Source organism: Drosophila bipectinata, chromosome 3R (genome assembly GCF_030179905.1).
Source record: "Drosophila bipectinata strain 14024-0381.07 chromosome 3R, DbipHiC1v2, whole genome shotgun sequence".
Classification (NCBI taxonomy): domain Eukaryota; kingdom Metazoa; phylum Arthropoda; class Insecta; order Diptera; family Drosophilidae; genus Drosophila; species Drosophila bipectinata.
The window spans coordinates 24,244,879-24,260,483 of NC_091739.1; the positions used below are offsets into that span (position 1 = coordinate 24,244,879).

At 45.5% G+C, this 15,605-nt stretch overlaps 5 protein-coding genes across 9 annotated transcripts; 2 read left to right on the plus strand and 3 right to left on the minus strand.

The window, feature by feature from the left end:
• Positions 1 to 62: 62 nt before the first annotated feature.
• On the minus strand, positions 63 to 1,680 carry HDAC3 (histone deacetylase 3). Its single transcript, XM_017243191.3, has 4 exons — positions 1,523 to 1,680; positions 1,381 to 1,469; positions 853 to 1,322; positions 63 to 789 (listed from the first exon to the last, which is right to left on the minus strand). The coding sequence occupies exons 1-4, from the start codon at positions 1,678 to 1,680 to the stop codon at positions 190 to 192; spliced, it is 1,317 nt and encodes a 438-aa protein (XP_017098680.2). The 3' UTR covers positions 63 to 189.
• A 33-nt stretch (positions 1,681 to 1,713) lies between these two features.
• On the minus strand, positions 1,714 to 2,015 carry LOC108126548 (uncharacterized). The gene has a single exon (XM_017243193.3). The coding sequence runs from the start codon at positions 1,828 to 1,830 to the stop codon at positions 1,714 to 1,716; it is 117 nt and encodes a 38-aa protein (XP_017098682.2). The 5' UTR covers positions 1,831 to 2,015.
• A 235-nt stretch (positions 2,016 to 2,250) lies between these two features.
• Hcs (holocarboxylase synthetase-like protein) lies at positions 2,251 to 11,545 on the plus strand. Of its 4 annotated transcripts, none has more exons than XM_017243166.3 (12): positions 2,251 to 2,775; positions 2,841 to 3,172; positions 3,400 to 3,412; positions 3,630 to 4,612; positions 4,667 to 4,815; positions 5,506 to 5,662; positions 5,723 to 5,926; positions 5,989 to 6,174; positions 6,234 to 6,383; positions 6,445 to 6,588; positions 10,559 to 10,890; positions 10,944 to 11,545. In XM_017243166.3, exons 1-12 carry the CDS (start codon positions 2,634 to 2,636, stop codon positions 11,119 to 11,121), a joined length of 2,970 nt encoding a protein of 989 aa, XP_017098655.2. In that variant the 5' UTR covers positions 2,251 to 2,633; the 3' UTR covers positions 11,122 to 11,545. The 4 variants fall into 4 exon arrangements, with proteins under 4 accessions (XP_017098655.2, XP_017098653.2, XP_017098656.2 ...); XM_017243164.3 differs by having other exon boundaries at positions 2,252 to 2,775; positions 3,400 to 3,556; positions 10,944 to 11,544; XM_017243167.3 differs by having other exon boundaries at positions 2,252 to 2,775; positions 5,524 to 5,662; positions 10,944 to 11,544.
• ksr (kinase suppressor of ras) lies at positions 7,037 to 10,374 on the minus strand. Its single transcript, XM_017243170.3, has one exon. It carries the CDS (start codon positions 10,082 to 10,084, stop codon positions 7,226 to 7,228), a length of 2,859 nt encoding a protein of 952 aa, XP_017098659.2. The 5' UTR covers positions 10,085 to 10,374; the 3' UTR covers positions 7,037 to 7,225.
• Positions 11,546 to 11,853: 308 nt separating the features above from the next.
• LOC108126535 (uncharacterized) lies at positions 11,854 to 15,596 on the plus strand. Of its 2 annotated transcripts, XM_043211783.2 has the most exons (7): positions 11,855 to 12,505; positions 12,563 to 13,221; positions 13,398 to 13,524; positions 14,099 to 14,577; positions 14,639 to 15,197; positions 15,252 to 15,381; positions 15,439 to 15,596. In XM_043211783.2, the coding sequence occupies exons 1-7, from the start codon at positions 11,964 to 11,966 to the stop codon at positions 15,463 to 15,465; spliced, it is 2,523 nt and encodes an 840-aa protein (XP_043067718.2). In that variant the 5' UTR covers positions 11,855 to 11,963; the 3' UTR covers positions 15,466 to 15,596. The 2 variants fall into 2 exon arrangements, with proteins under 2 accessions (XP_017098667.2, XP_043067718.2); XM_017243178.3 differs by lacking the exons at positions 13,398 to 13,524; positions 14,639 to 15,197; positions 15,252 to 15,381; positions 15,439 to 15,596 and having other exon boundaries at positions 11,854 to 12,505; positions 14,099 to 14,349.
• The last annotated feature ends 9 nt before the right edge of the window (positions 15,597 to 15,605 follow it).

Below are 15,605 nucleotides of genomic sequence, written 5' to 3' on the forward strand. Positions count from 1 at the left end.
TTTTCTCCCAATAAGGAATATTCTTTCAATTATTTGTTTTTAAAACTAAAATCATTTAATTTATGCGTTTTTATGGGATCTTATACATTAGGAAGCTAGGCCAGCAATAACTTTAAACCTAATTCGACTTTAATCATATCTATTTTACTCACATCCAGCACGTTACTATATCTTAGTTTATTTAAAATTCTAACTCTCCGCCGAATCTGGCTTATCTTGGTCCTGATCCCCGTCATAGAACTCGTTCTTAGCTTCAACCAGTTTGTCGTCATCCGCCTGGGACATGCGTACGTCGGGATCGGCTTCTTCGTTCTTGTTGTTGCGCAGCTCTTCCAAATCGACATCGGGCGGTGTCTGAACCATTTGTACGCTTGGCGAATGTTGGCACATCTTGAGATTCTCGTAGACATGCTTCACAATTAGCTCCAGATACTGCTTGGAGTTGGCATTATCCTGCCGCGAGTTGATTTCTGGATGGAGGGTAAAGTCAGGCGCGAAAAAGTCGTAATACTCGGTTGCTGGAATTTCGTTGGCGATATCCTGGTCCACCAACAGAGATGTTTCGTGCGTCCAACAACGGGCCACATTTCGGAGCGTATATCCTCCTCCCCCAACAACTAATGTGGGTACATTTAGTTCCTTGACGAACTTTACACATTCCCCATGGCCGCGCGTGCTTAGCGAGAAACAACCAAGCCGATCCCCGGCTAGAGAATCTGCTCCACATTGCAAAACAATGGCGGTTGGCCGATAAAAGTCCATGATGGCCGAAATAATGGGCTTAAACACCTGAATATAGAAAAAGAGAAACCATAAGTAGCTATCAGGACTTGGTAGTTCATATATACGCACCTGAAAATAGCTTTGATCATCGATTCCCTCTTTGAGAGGCACATTCACGCTGTAGTAGCGCCCTGATTCTGCCCCAATCTCGTACATGTCACCCGTACCCGGGAAGAAGTAATTGCCGTATTTGTGGAATGAGGCCGTCATGACCCGGTCTGTGAGGTAGAAGGCCTCCTGCACCCCGTCGCCGTGATGCACGTCGATGTCGATGTAGAGGACCCGAGGATGGTACTTCAGCAGCTCCAAGATGCCAATCACGATGTCATTTACGTAGCAAAATCCACTGGCTTCGAACTTCTTGGCATGGTGCAAGCCGCCTGACCAGTTGATGCAGATATCGCTGTGGTTATGGTTCAACTTCTGGGCCCCCTCTAGCGAGGCGCCAGTGTACATGGCGCAAAAGTCGAAAAGCCCATCAAACACGGGACAGTCTTCTCCCACGCTGAAGTGTGCCAGGTACTTGGTGTAGGCCACGGCTAGGAGTAGATTTATAGATATTATTTGATGGAATGGTAATCTTTAAATGGTCCTTACAATTGCACTGAATGTTCTGCGGTGTCACCTGCTGCAGGTAGGCAATGTACTCGTCGCTGTGGAACCGAAGCATGTCCTGAGCACTGGCTCTGAAAAGCATAAAATGGTTAAATATGCTATTTTATGTGTTTAGGCTACTTACTTGTAAGGCCTGTATATCTTCATCTTCTTGTGGAGGCCATAATTCATCACCAGGCTGTGCGTCACCGCCAGGCGCTGCGGCTTCATCGGATGGCCCGCTCCGTAGTGGAAGTTGCCCACGTCCGCATTGTAGAAGTAGGAAACTCTTCTGTCTGTCATAGCTGCTTAGTCTCCAAGGGATTACTAGCACATTTAAACGTAGTCCAGATCAGAACCCGGTAGCAGGTAATTTTTGGCATACAGCACAATGAGCAGCACCGCCACGATAAACAGGAGTCGCCGGGTCGTATCGAATTCGCCCAACAGCATTCCGTCAACGAGTTCTTTATAGCAGCTTTGTTTAGGTTCAATCTTGAATAGTCGCGAAATAATCCAAGTAGCTCATTTTAAAAAGCTAACCATGTTATATTCTGATTTGCATTTATATTTGCTATTTCCACAACAAGCATTTGTAGTATTCGATAACAAAAATATCGACCATTATTGTGATAACTAATTTTAGAGTGACCAAAGTCGCGAGAATTACTTCTCTACTTCGATAACAACGAATGTAAAATGCTTGTAAAAAGAGTCTGTAAGAAAATATAATTTAAAATAATAATATTATAAAAACTATCCTAAGATATATTTAATGTTCAGTTTTAAGCAAAATCCATGTGACGATAAAAATGATCCCTTTTTTACTGAGCTTTTTTTTACATACTCAGCAACCCTATGCGAATTTCGCGAACCGGGCGAGAGGAATCGGGGAATTGTTTAAAACCAATTGGTAAACAAGTGAATAAAATCAACCATTCAATATCGACAACTGGAGGGATTTTTGAACGATTTTGTTTACCAATATTTATTTGAGACCTGAAGAGCATTTAAAACTGGCCGCAGACCGGCTGCGCGGTTGTTTGGATACCGATGTGTGGGTGCTTTGGGGTGGAAATGCAGTAATCAACAATAAACGTCAGTGCCGCAAGAGAATGCGAAAAGTGTGTCAACTGGTTGGGCGCTCCTCCTTTTCCTGGCTACCGCAACATAGCAACGAAGTCGCTTCCCTTTCCGCAACGCGGAGCGAATTACGAAACCGCATTGATTTTCGTCGGCGGATGGCTTAGGTCAAAATGTTGACCCTGTATTACGTGGGCGCCACTGTCCTGCAGTCATGGCGCATCCAAAAAGCCTGCTCCAAGATCGCCGAGGCCCTGGCTCAGCCCTCGAGCATTGCGTTCTACGCCCTGCAGCCGGGAAACGATGATGGCTTCGGTGAGTACTGGTGGTACCTCTCCAGACTGTCCAATTCTGATGAGAATCTGGTTTGAATTTCGCAGATCCCTTGTTTGCCAGCTCTGAGCTTTGCGGTAACCGTAATGCGGCCAAGGTCACGGAAATCTTGTGGCTCCACGCCAACCAGCGAGGATGTTGTCTTCGACCGTTGCAATCGCTTCACATCACGCCATGGATCAGCTTCCCACCGGCCCCCAGCTTGCTGCCTTTCGCCTACTCCTCCGAGACCCTGACGCCTGTAGCCACGCCAGACGAATCTCCACCTCAGCAGCGCGTCTCGCTTTCGGAGCAGGGCGGACAGCGAATGCAGTTACTTCTTGAGGCGCAGGTGGAGCCGTTGCAACGTCCAAGTTCCCAGGACACCACTTGCGTGAGGGTAAGTTTGTATGCTTTGGCGAATTCCATTTCATTATATTTCCGCTTTCGGCCATTACCTTGTTTATGGGCCGCAGCCCTACCCCAAAGTGGAAGGTGTTGCGTGCGGCCACGTGATTAAAATGTAACCTTTCCAAGATAGTCGAATCGATACAATTCTGGCGTCATAATTCTTCTAACCATGTCTCTTTGTGTCTTCTACTTGCATGACCTTCATCCATGAATCAGCTGGAAGATTACGGTAAGCTTATTGCATGGAAAATAGATTCCCACCTGGCGGTGCTCCTCGAAACCGATGTGGAGCACTTCACGCAGCTGTTAATAACGACATTTTTGAGAAATAATTTATGCATTAACGATCAGCTGCCCCTGATGAGGATTGAGTGTAAGCTGGAATCGTCTTCAAGTTCGCTTATAAAGTTGAGGCTCCGAATAATACAATAAATTTTCCATTGCAGCTGTTCGCAGAGAGGGTGAGCCACAGCCCTTTGAATTACTCGCCAACCATCTGAAGCGTCAGTCCCGGGTTACCGTGGAACTGGACAAAGAGGGCTGGAAGAAGCATCTGGAGGATTTGCGGGCCGTGAGTGTCCTCGCCCACCAGGCCACCGAATTCGAGAGTCACAAGAATCGTACCGAGGGAAAGGCAAAAACTGACATCCTTGGTCAGTCCTCGGAGACAACTCCCAAAGCTGTGGCTGTGGTAGAACCCACTAATAAGGCAGCCCTGTCTCCGGCAAGGATTCCTGCAATTGTCCCTAAAACCGAAGCCAAAATAGAGGTGACGTCTCCTGTTAAAAGCGAAGCCAAAGTTAGTCCAGTCTACAAAACGGAAAGTAAGCCCACACCAACCAAAGGAACTCCAAAAAAGGTGGACTCCCAGCCAAGTGAATTGGAAAAGCTGGCAGCTCAAGTCGCCCAACAGCAGAAGACTCCTCTTGAAGCATCGCCTGTTAAAGTGACTGTATCACCCAAGGCAGTTACTCCTGAAATCTCCGATAAGACAGATAGTCCCAAGAAAGCAGAGAAAGTCGCAGCTGAAATTCCGAAACCCAGCAAAACCTTTGAGGTGGCAAAGCCACTCAACTCGCCAGTTACAGCCACTCCTCCGCGTCCTGTTCTGAAAAGGAACAAAGACAGTCTGCAGGACAGTAAGCCGCTGAATGTTTTAGTCTACTCCGATAGTGCCAGTGCCAGGGACTCCACCTTGGCAACGTTGGAGCAACTTCTTGAAAGGAATGTCTACACCATTTACCCACTGATGCCCCAGCAGGCGGCTCAGAAACATTGGACGGAGCAGACAGCGCTCCTGGTGGTCTGCGGATCAGTAGCGCCCGGGATAGGACAAGTACTCGTCGATTACTTCCTGCAAGGGGGCAAGGTTCTAAGTCTCTGCTCGGACATATTACACTTTATTCTGCCAAACTACCGAACTGCTGAAGTAGGTTTCCATTTAAATGTTTGCATATTTTGATAATTTTTGATGAACTTCCAGGTTCGAGAGCACGAATTGGTTCAGTTCTCCTACGACAAGTGGCAGCGGGTCAAGATGATGCACCACATCTTCTGCTACCAGCCATCGCCAGTTAAGAAGCACTTTTCCACCGACAGCGAGGAGTCCACCAAGTCCCATTCCCGAAAACCGTAAGTTGGAACCGACACTAAATAGGAGAAGACTGACAATCGCTAACCATGCTGCTATAATATTTAATACACCTTGTAATATTTAATATTTAGAAACGAATAAGTATATGAAATATCCTGCGTGTTGCATGTTTTATACACCCACTATCAGGAAGCTCTCAGAAATGTTTTCAAAATCCTCTATATCTTCTACTCAAATATATGTATCTAGACTTTCGGATATTTTTCCATTATTAAGCTAATTTTAATTAGATAAAGGGCTAAGCTGGCCTTTTATCTTTAAATGTTAATTCTTTTAAAACTTATCCTAAAACTAATCATAATTTTAAACAATATCTAACCAATTTCAAGTCTAATTTAACCTTTTAAATATTTCATGCTAAATTTCTCCTCTTTACTTGGATTATTTGGCTTAATTTCCAATATATTCGATATGCACCATGATTTGAATTTTGAACTATTCGATATCATACTTCTTTTAAAATATTATCCTTTATCCTTTCGATCTCTGCTTGAAATTCTATTATTTCTCTTTTCTGACTGGCCGAATCCTTATCTTATCTATATTTGTGTGTGCTTCTATATGTGTGTGTGCTATCATTATAACTATCCTAACCCACCATTAACCAAAATAAAAACAAAAACAATACAAAATGAAAAAAAAAAACCGAAAAACGAAACGCTGCTCAGAGCTCTAGTATGTCCAAGGTCCATGGAACTGAAGGATCTGGCTGGCCACAACCACAATTTGGATGTTCAGGTCCTGGGAACCGAGGAGACCTGGAACACGCCCAGTCTGCTGTTGGCCAAGAGCCTCCAAAGCGGTGGCAAGGCGGTATTCTCGCAGGTGAATGAAGAATTCTTACAAAATATTAAATATTTTTAATGAAATATCCATCCTTAACAGGTCCATTTGGAAACAAATCCTAGCGAGTTCGAAACCGATGAAATCAAGTACTCCATTCTGAAGCAAAACGAAAGCACTCGCCTTGAGATCTTTGCGGATCTTTTAAGGAAATACTTGGATGTGCAGGTGCAAGGAGGAGATGCTGGAGTTCAACCGCAGCCTGGAGTTGTCTACCAACAAGCCTATTTCCTAGGACGGCATGAGGTAATGTTTATGGCTATAAAAAGGTATAACACTACTAATCCTATCTACTTTCTCTCTTCCAGTCCAAGTTTGAGCTTCTGGAGAAACTCCGTCTTCGCTGCAGTGGTCCTGACAACGTGATAGCTACTCCCAAGTTAACAATTAAATTCTGTGGCAAGGACGACAAGCCGCCGGTGGCCAACAACAATGTCCTGCCCATACTCATACATTCCTGTCCGGAGGACTTTTCCACCGTAGACTATTTTGATGTGGGTTAGGCTAGATTTTCTCTAAATTCTGTATTAATTTGTAAGTATCTCTCTTTCAGCAATTAAAAACCGAACACATTGGAAGATTGGTGATATATGCCCCGGTGGTCAGTAGCTCCATGCATGTGATCAACAATTTGGAGCTCATCAACGGCTTGGCTGTTCTTCCTCTGCAGCAGACTGCTGGAGTTGGTCGCAGCAGTAACCAGGTTTATATCATAATTATGTTTATAATTAAATTTTTAAATTCTAATAAATTAATACCTTTAGTGGCTAAGTCCTCTGGGATGTGCCATGTTCTCGCTGCAACTCCACCTGGCCATGGATTCTCCTTTGGGATCGCGACTCCCACTACTGCAGCACATCATTGGAGCGGCTATTGTCAATTCCCTGCGAAGTCATCCACAATATGGGGTAAGTAATGGAGAAACTACCAAGCCCCCTTTGATTAATTAAAACAATTAATTTTAATTTGTTTGTAGTGATAAGTTTATTTGACATTTTGCTTGATTTCGCAGTAAACTCCTTTGCTATATACATCTGACCATACATAATGCACAATATATATATTTATTTAAGGACTAATCTCTCATATACACATCGGTATATACACATACAATATATATATATATATATATATAGATAGAGCTTTGCTTACACATAATTAACAATTTAGAAATTGCTCACCTGATTAACGTTTACCTTTTTTTTTTCATTTTCCACAGTGCTTATTTTGTTTTTTAAATATTTTATCTGTTTGTGAGGTTGCCTCTGCTTATTACTTTTAACATTTAAACGTTTGTCTTTTTCGAGTTAACATTTGTTTGCCTTTGTTTCGTTAAGTTTCACAACTGCAACTGGATTGCATTCGATAATATGTATATATATTTAGGGTTTAAAATCGTTTGCTATATAGTGTTTGTAGTGTTACGTTTAAATATTTACAATTGTGGAGGGGGGGGGGGGGCTTAGCCTAGCACGTTTGAACTTTGCCGAGGAGTTTGTTGTTGTTGTTGTTGTTGTGGGGAGCAGTTATGGACAGCCAGATCCCTCAGAAGACGGACTCCGCTGATCGGGAAAGGTTAACAGGATGCGAGGGACTTCGGGCGAGTCTTTTCTTTGGCAGGTGCTCCAGCAGCGACAGGAGTCGTGCAAAGTCCGGCCGGGCAACCTTCTCGTAGCTCCAGCACAGCATTAGCAGGTCCTTGACATCCCGGCCAGACTGCAGGTTGGCCAGCGACTGCTTCATTCCTCTACCCACCTGCCAGATGATCGATTCCGCTGGCTGATCCTTGAAGGTGAACTCTCCACATATCAGTTCGTACCACACAGTTCCAAAGGAGTAGACGTCGGAATAGGGGGTGAATTCCAGGCACTCGCCGCTTGGCTTTTCCGGCTGCAGGGCCCGTATCAACTCCGGCGCCAGGTAGCACAGCCAGTTGTGGGGCACACCCAGGCCCATATCACAGTAGAGCAGCTTGGTGGAGCTAAAGAGCCCAAAGTCCGTGATGATCACCTTGCCGTTCTCGATGAAGATGTTCTTCGTGCGCAGGTCTTTGTGGATGATGTCTCTAGCATGCAGGTATCCCATTCCCTGAGCTATCTGTTGGGCAATAAGCAGGATCCGGTTCATGGCGAACTTCTCACGGCGCTGGTGAATGTACGTGTACAGAGTGTTGCCCTTGCACAGCGATGTCACGATGGCCAGATGCGGCGGATTCATGCAGGCGCCCATGAAGAGCACCAAGTTCTCGTGCCGCGTCTTCTTAAAGTTGGCCACTTCGCTGCGGAAAGTTTCCAGCATGTCCTCGTCCTGAAGGTAGTCCTCGTTCAGCAGTTTCACAGCCACATCTCCGTGCCACAACGCCCGATGCACGGTTCCAAACCGTCCCTGGCCGATTCTCTCCAGCAGCCGCAGATCTCCATACGGAATGTCCCATTCTTTGAGGGAAATTGAGTTCTGACGCCACTGCCCAGAGTCGCCATCTTCAGTGGAGTCGACGCGAACAGGCGTACGATCCGAATCCGTGCTGGCACTTCCAGATAGCGAAACCGTCTTGTCGCTGTCGTTTGACTTATGGGTGTCGGTGTACTCGCTGGCAAAGGGTGTTCTCCGGTCCACTCCGGCCGAGCTCAGCTTCCGCGGGTAGAAGCTATTGGTGCTGGTTGTGGTTGTCGTGCTGTTAATCAGGCTGCCCGTGACGGTGACGTTGCTGGACGCATTGGACGACTGACTATTTATCAGGGAGCTCATGTGGCCATTGGAGCTACTCGTTAGGCTGTCCAATCCTCCGTTTACCACGCTGCTAGGTGGCGGAACCGCCTGCTCCGGGACTGGCTCATTCGAGATGAGCGTGTCGCCTTGATTTCCTCCACTGCTGGTGACCGTGACGTTCGGAAAGTTGAATTGACTCTGATGATTCTTTCCCAGCGATGGTGTGGGCACCAGGTTGGCACTGGAACTGCTGCCTCCATAGCTACCAGCTTGATCTCTTTCTCTTTGGTGGAACAGCGCGGGACTGCTGGGCGTGGAACTGGTACAGCTGGAGCTGGGCGAGCTGCTGTCCCCGTGCTGCTGGTGATGGGGCTTACACAGAGTGCTCTTCTTCACCAGCGGAGAACCTTTGACGGCGCCATGAACAGGTGGCATGGTGGCGTATCCGCCTTGCTCCTTAATGTGCCTGAACTCGTCCACGTATTCCCTCGGTAGTCCGCAGCAGGCGGGCACGTGCTGGGCACATCCCTTGTGGCAGATGTACTTGCAGTCGGTGCACTTCAGCCAGCGGGAAAAGACCTGCTTCTGGCAAAAGGTGCAGGTGGCGATGAAGCCAATAGCCTTGCTAAAGCGGTGTTTTATGGCATGGCCGATGCCTACATGGCCAACTCCCGGAGAGCAGGGCACCTTTAGAACATTGGAAGAACTGCCCACCAGACCTGCATTCGCGTCCACAAAAATTTCCGAGCTTGCTGAACTATGACTGTCAGGACTGGGATCCGTTGGGAGCCGGTTCCTAACGGGCTGGTCTGCTTCGGTTGCTCCCTGGCTCTGAAGCAGGGTCTGGTGTTTCTTGGCGGGCGGCGGGGTCCGAGTCCTTTGCGGGGTTCCCTTCAGGCTACTGCTCATCCCGTTGGGAGGCATGAATGGGGAGTTTGGGGGCGAGGGCGTCAGGGTTAAGGTAAGCTGGGATCCTTGCTGTTCGGGCGACTGGCGGCCGCTCTTGGAAGTGGTATTAGTATTCTTTCCCTTGGCCCTGTGATGTGACCTTGGGGAGGCGGTGTTAAGACCCAGTCCTATGTTTCCCACGCTGCCACGGTGAATGTGGATGGGCCTATCCCACGAGTCCCAATGCCACTGCTCCGGATCATTGCTGACAGCTCCCGTGCCGCTCTCCAGGGACTCCATGCACTTTCGCAGGTTTTGCATGGCCTTCGTAAGCCGTCGCAGCTCCTCTCCCTCGCGCTGGCCATGTTTCGGCTGTTGGTCGGCCAGCATTTGTCGAATCTCATCGTCACTAAGCCGTAAACTCTGCTCCAGAGTGCTGAGACGGGATAGGCAAATGCTAAGCGACTCCTGACTCAGGCCCACTACTCGGAGCCACTGACGCAGTTCGTTGCCAGTGGCGTGGGGCAGTAGGCCGTTCGCAGGAATGCGCTCATTTAACCGCATCTTGGCCAGCAGTAACTCGGAGAAATAGCGCACCAGCTTCGACTCCAAGCATCGAATTTCCTGCTGCGTGAGCGTCGAACTAGTGGCACATTGCGTCCGTAGGCCCTCCAAGTGGTTAGCCGAGAGATCAATCATGTCCTGGATGATCACCAGGTTGCTGTCTAGGGTACCATTACCAGACCCCGAGTCGTTAACATTGCTAGTGTCTGGGGCGTTGTTGTTGCTGCTACTACTGCTGCTCATCCTGCTCGGTCGGACTGAGGCCCGATTGATTTTTTCAGATGTTGGACGATTTCGATTTGATAGCACCAGTTGCCGGGGCTGTGCTCCGCATTCTGGCCCGCTGTTCGCCTCCGTCGACCTTGATTTCCTTTGCTCAGACAGCTCCGGCGCTCACTCACACACGCCCGCAACTCGAGACGGCCAAGCTATGCGAAAAATGCGATTAATTTTACGGTTTCTGCTGGTCGCTGTTGTTGAAATTTCTCTACACCCAAGTGCAGCGCACATAGGCAGTGTGACCAAGTACCATCAAATAGCTTTCTTCATAATACTGCTTCTTTAAAAATACTAAAGTATTTTAAAAAATATTTTTAAAAAATGTTAGGAGGTAGTATGAACTTTTTTAAATAATATGTTTAATATTTTTATATTATTTGTGTTATAGGCAAACTCAACTAAAAGTTAATATACGCAAACCCCATTATCTCATTCCAGATCCTGGATATATCCATTAAATGGCCAAATGATATATACGCCAATGGTAACCAAAAAATCGGCGGCCTTGTGATTAATACTACCTTGCAAGGTTCTCAAGCCATTGTTAACATAGGCAGCGGAATAAATTTAAACAATTCAAAGCCAACAACTTGCATTAACGATTTGATCCGGGAACATAACTTACATTCACCTATCAACAAACTACCTTTGCTAAAATACGAGTTATTTATTGCCATGATTTTTAACGAAATCGAAAGACTTTTGGGTGAAGTACAAAACGGAGATTTTGATAGTTTTTACGATTTGTACGACTCCCTTTGGCTACACAGGTGAGATCTATTTACTTATACTAGATTTCTAATTTCAAAAAATCTCTTTTTAGCGGTCAAACCGTGAAGATTTGCCTCCCAAACGAACAAGAACGAGAAGCAGAAATAGTCGGGATTGATGATTTTGGCTTTTTAAAGGTCAAGTTACCTTCTGGATCCATTGAAACCGTGCAGCCCGATGGCAATAGCTTTGATATGTTAAAAGGATTAATTGTTCCCAAGTACCTCTAGTTAAATTACACGTATAATGAAGTCTCATATTATTCTCCAATTGAAGCCCACATGTTTAATCAAGAGGATAGCTTATTGTATTTCTAGACGTATTTAGAAAAATTTATAAAGAATTAATTACTTCTATTTACATGGTGTTTGTCCTAAAGTGGCTTAATCGAATTTAATCTTGCTTAAAGTTTAACTTAAACATTTGAAAAACATATATATGAATTGTTCTACTAATTTGAGCACTGCCAAAGTGTTACTTAATATATCCAATGTTTATATATATTGGTTTAACTAATATCTATATAAAACTATTTAACGTGTATCCCAGTGTTTTTAAATACCTAGTAAGTTTATCCAGTTTGAAGCCATTGATATTGTCATAAATTCCAAAAATTATGGGTGTTTTTGAATCTGACTTTAATAAAGACGTGTTTAATAAATGCGACTACTAAAATATAATGTTTTGACTTGGGTATTTATATTATAAGCCAATAAAACAAAAACAGTGCCTCATTTTTATCAGTGGTTTTTATTCATCCCTTATCGATACTATCGATATTTCTCCGATTACTTTACCTTGATGCGGTATTTTTATTGCAAATCAATATTTTACATGTTTGTTTACCTGATTTTTGAAATTTCAAAGCATCTTTTGTCAATCATAAACAAAGTTCATTTTTAAAAGAATTTAATGAATTTTATTCTTGATTTTTTCGCGTACAAAGATTTTTTAGTGCATTATTAAATATTTTGCCTTGGGTAGAATTCTCACTTACATAATTTGGTAACACTAAGATTTGCAGAAGAAAAAAAATTGTCGATTAAAAAACAGTGGTAAAGCTTAGATAATTATGTCACAGCGAAATCACAGAGTAGACCGCTTTGCGCAGATGACAAAGCAGGAGGAGATCATTGCCAAGAAGAGGCAAGAGATACTCGAGAAGCAGAAAACTGCGCAACTGGCAAAAGCGGTGGCCGCTGCCCAGAACTTGGCAGCCCAGTTGAAAACAGAGACGCCAGTGGGTAAACCCGCTTCCACCGAATCAGAATCTCTGAACCAAGATGAGCAGCCACAGAACTCCCCAGCCTTAGATGCCTCAGTGGAGGAGGGGGCAAATGCCCCTGAAGCCGTCACCTCTGAAACATCAGGAAAGGGAAAGCCAGACGAGGCAGTAGCCACAAAGCCATTGAATAGTTTCACTGGTAAGACTGGAAAGATCACATTTGGCCTTAAGCGGCAACAGTTGCCTCAGCCCAGTGTGGAACAGCCGCCTCCAAAAGTAAAGAATACTTTTTGTAACGATGGTTCCTTTTTGGAAAACTTTAAGAAGATCCTAGAAAAGCATGAAAAGCCTCAGCCTCCCGTTATCGTAGCTCCAGTACCAGTCCCTAGGTGAGTTGTGTGTAAAATGTCTAGATTCTTTTTACTGAACGGTAGTAACCTTTTTAGCACTGAGGAAAGCACGTCTGCAGTGCCTGAGACACAAACGACAGAGGAGCAACCACCCCCACAATTGGAAGCTATGGTCGCGATTAGCTCAGCAGCTGGCATGGTCACTCCCATTACAGTGACCAGCTCAGCTCCCACACATTTGACGTTTGGATTGCCCGTGCAAACGGTCCAACCGCCGCCACCGCCTCCGTTCGCTTTCAACCCCGCTCTATTATCGCAGGGACCACCGCAAATGCAGCTTCCGACCTTTTTCCATGGCCATCTGCCCATGCAATTGCATCCAGCGCCTCCACCACCTCCACCGCCACCACAACTTCCACTTGCGTTGGCCAACATGGGACCAATCTACATGCAACTAGCCACAACACCAGTAGAGGCGTTGCAGCTGAATGCGATTCCAGCGCCCAAAGAGTTCGACTTAAATGCTATACCAAAGCCGCAGATTAACCTGGAGGCTATTCAGATGCCTACTATAACCGGTCACTCGGCGGAGCAGCTAGGTCTGCTGACAGATCATGTAAGCTCGCATCCACCACCGCCGCCACCACCTATGCAGGAGGAAGTGGACGTGACACAACAACAACCACCACCGGTGATGACGCAGCAGCCGCCTCAGCCTCAGAACCAACTTGCCTCAGCAGCCGCCCCGCCTCAAGGTGTGTGTCATTTGTAAAGTGATATATTTTGCCTGCTTAATTTCCCATCCACCATTCCCTATCCTCAATATTTCCTTCTCCCTAATATCCTGTACATTTCCTCTTTCCCAAAAACCTCTCATAAAATTTGTACCATATTTTAATCGTTGAGCACGATTTTAAAGCAATTTATGTAGTTTTTTCAGAAACGTGCATACAATTGCCAACGTGCTTAGAAAACCTAATCGCACTGGTCGCGGAAAACGGTGATGATTATGAAGATAAAATACGTTTGCATAGAAGCGAGTTGCATCCAGCCCTGTGGTAAATGACCTAAACATGTTTTTTCACTGGAATGTAGATTGGGGCCTCAGGATACAAAAGCTTTTGGGGACTCAGATAGATTCGATATTTTGTTAGTTAGACATAGTATAAAGTTATATAAATGTAAAAAAATGAAGATTTAGGTTAATAATTTGTAATTAAATTTGCATTCTTGTTAAAATATTAAATTTTCTAAGAGACGTTTATTTAATTTATTCAAAGACCTATCAAAGGCTGATATTAAGGCTGATTTTTAGGAAAATTTGTAATCCTTTTTTCTTTTTTTGAATTTGAGATTTAAATGACCAACAGACTAACAGTAATTAGTTAAAAGAATAAATATAGATAGAGATTAGTGAGATCAGTTGCGTGGACTCGTCGAAAACACTGTGAACACTCGCCCTTCGATCGTCGTCTAAAATCTGGAGAAGACCGCCGGCAGATGCCAGTTAAAGCACAAAATATGCCGCTTAATGGGGCGCCTCAAACAGTTACTCATATAATGTATTTGTACACGTGACTAGCGTCGAGCACTTTTCATTGTATATTTCACTTCTTTTGAATTTTGAACTAGGTTTCTTTATGATAAGAACTGCGAGCAGTATCGAAGCTATCGCTCTCAACTCCTTGACTACGAGCGGCAGCGGATTGAGCGCCAGCGACAGAGGGACCATCAGCAGCTAAAACGGGATCAAGAGGAGCCGCCAAAGGATCAGGGACACCATCAACCAGCGTACCATGAGGAGCAGAACAGCAACTCGGCGGCGGACAAATATGATCCCGAGTCTGCTATTAGTGCGGATTTCGATTCCGATGACGAGTACATGCGAGGCATGATGGATCGCAACCGGGACAACATCAAGCGCCGAATCGAATGTCGCAATGAGCTTAGCGATGAGGAGCGCCGTGAGCGCGAAGAAGCGGCTGCTGCCGGCATCCCAATCGAGGCGGATGACCTGGAAGAGATGGATGAAAAGGAGACTCAAAGGCAACGACGCAAACGCGAGCGCAAGAGTCGTTGGGGCGAAAAGGAGCTTCCAATACCCGGCGCAAGTAAGTTCTAATAACATAGTGAAGGTCAACATTTATTCATGTCTCCTCGTCTATTAACCAGGCACCTCGGGAAACTTCGGTAACCAGAACAAGCCGACGCTTACCAACATTACTCGCAGTGACCCCGCCTTGCTTCAGTATGCTCGTCTCAACTACGGTTCCATTCAGTTGAGCGAGGAGCAGTGGGTTCAGTGCGAAGAGCACTACAAGGTAAACCTGCTTTACCAGGACATGATGCGAAAGCGGCAAGAAATCGATCGCCTTGCGAGGGGAGGAAAATTTAAGTACGAGTACGACTCCGATGAGGATATTGAGGGTGGTACCTGGGAACACAAACTTCGAACTGCCGAAATGGAAGCCACTTCCTTGTGGGCCAACGCTCTGACCAAACAGAGCGAGGGCAAGCATCACATCGGAGATTTCCTGCCACCCGAGGAGCTAAAGAAGTTTATGGAACAGTATGAGGCTAAGAAGAACAACCGCCAGCCGGATCTAAGTGACTACAAGGAGTACAAACTGAAAGAGGACAACATTGGTTTCCAGATGCTGCAGAAACTCGGATGGAAAGAGGGTCAAGGTCTGGGGCAGGATGGAGCAGGAATCGTGGATCCTGTAAATAAGTAGGTGCCAGTATTTTATATTGAGTTTTAACATTAATTCATTTTATTTCCAAGAGCACCACAACGCGATGGAAATCAGGGCCTTGGCGTCAGTAGTGCCGCCGCACCAGGAGACTGCGATAATGAGTACGACGCCTACCGAAAGCGTATGATGTTAGCCTACCGTTTTCGACCAAATCCTTTGGTAAGTAACCCCCCAGAAGTATTAAGGTTATCCTTCATTAAATGTTTTTTCTTGTAGAACAATCCACGTCGCGCCTACTACTAGGACTACCTCATTAGTTCGCCACGAAAAAAGTACTGCACTGCTGAAACCAATTACTTAGTTCCCTTTGCGCAACCTTTACTCCAATAATTGCTTGAACGTTTAATGAAAAAAAAATTATTCCTGTTGCAATTAAACAAGGA

Excerpts from the sequence above, each read along its gene's own strand:
- Hcs (XM_017243164.3), top strand. The coding sequence starts at position 2,634 with ATGTTGACCCTGTATTACGTGGGCGCCACTGTCCTGCAGTCATGGCGC. Across the intron at positions 4,816-5,505 it reads AAGTCCCATTCCCGAAAACC|AGCTCTAGTATGTCCAAGGT; the intron begins GTAAGTTGGAAC and ends AACGCTGCTCAG. Across the intron at positions 5,663-5,722 it reads GCAAGGCGGTATTCTCGCAG|GTCCATTTGGAAACAAATCC; the intron begins GTGAATGAAGAA and ends CATCCTTAACAG.
- LOC108126548 (XM_017243193.3), bottom strand. The coding sequence starts at position 1,830 with ATGCTGTTGGGCGAATTCGATACGACCCGGCGACTCCTGTTTATCGTG.
- HDAC3 (XM_017243191.3), bottom strand. The coding sequence starts at position 1,680 with ATGACAGACAGAAGAGTTTCCTACTTCTACAATGCGGACGTGGGCAAC. Across the intron at positions 1,323-1,380 it reads GCAGAACATTCAGTGCAATT|CCGTGGCCTACACCAAGTAC; the intron begins GTAAGGACCATT and ends ATCTACTCCTAG. Across the intron at positions 790-852 it reads ATGATCAAAGCTATTTTCAG|GTGTTTAAGCCCATTATTTC; the intron begins GTGCGTATATAT and ends TTCTATATTCAG.
- ksr (XM_017243170.3), bottom strand. The coding sequence starts at position 10,084 with ATGAGCAGCAGTAGTAGCAGCAACAACAACGCCCCAGACACTAGCAAT.
- LOC108126535 (XM_043211783.2), top strand. The coding sequence starts at position 11,964 with ATGTCACAGCGAAATCACAGAGTAGACCGCTTTGCGCAGATGACAAAG. Across the intron at positions 13,222-13,397 it reads AGCAGCCGCCCCGCCTCAAG|TTTTTTCAGAAACGTGCATA; the intron begins GTGTGTGTCATT and ends CAATTTATGTAG. Across the intron at positions 14,578-14,638 it reads GCTTCCAATACCCGGCGCAA|GCACCTCGGGAAACTTCGGT; the intron begins GTAAGTTCTAAT and ends TCTATTAACCAG.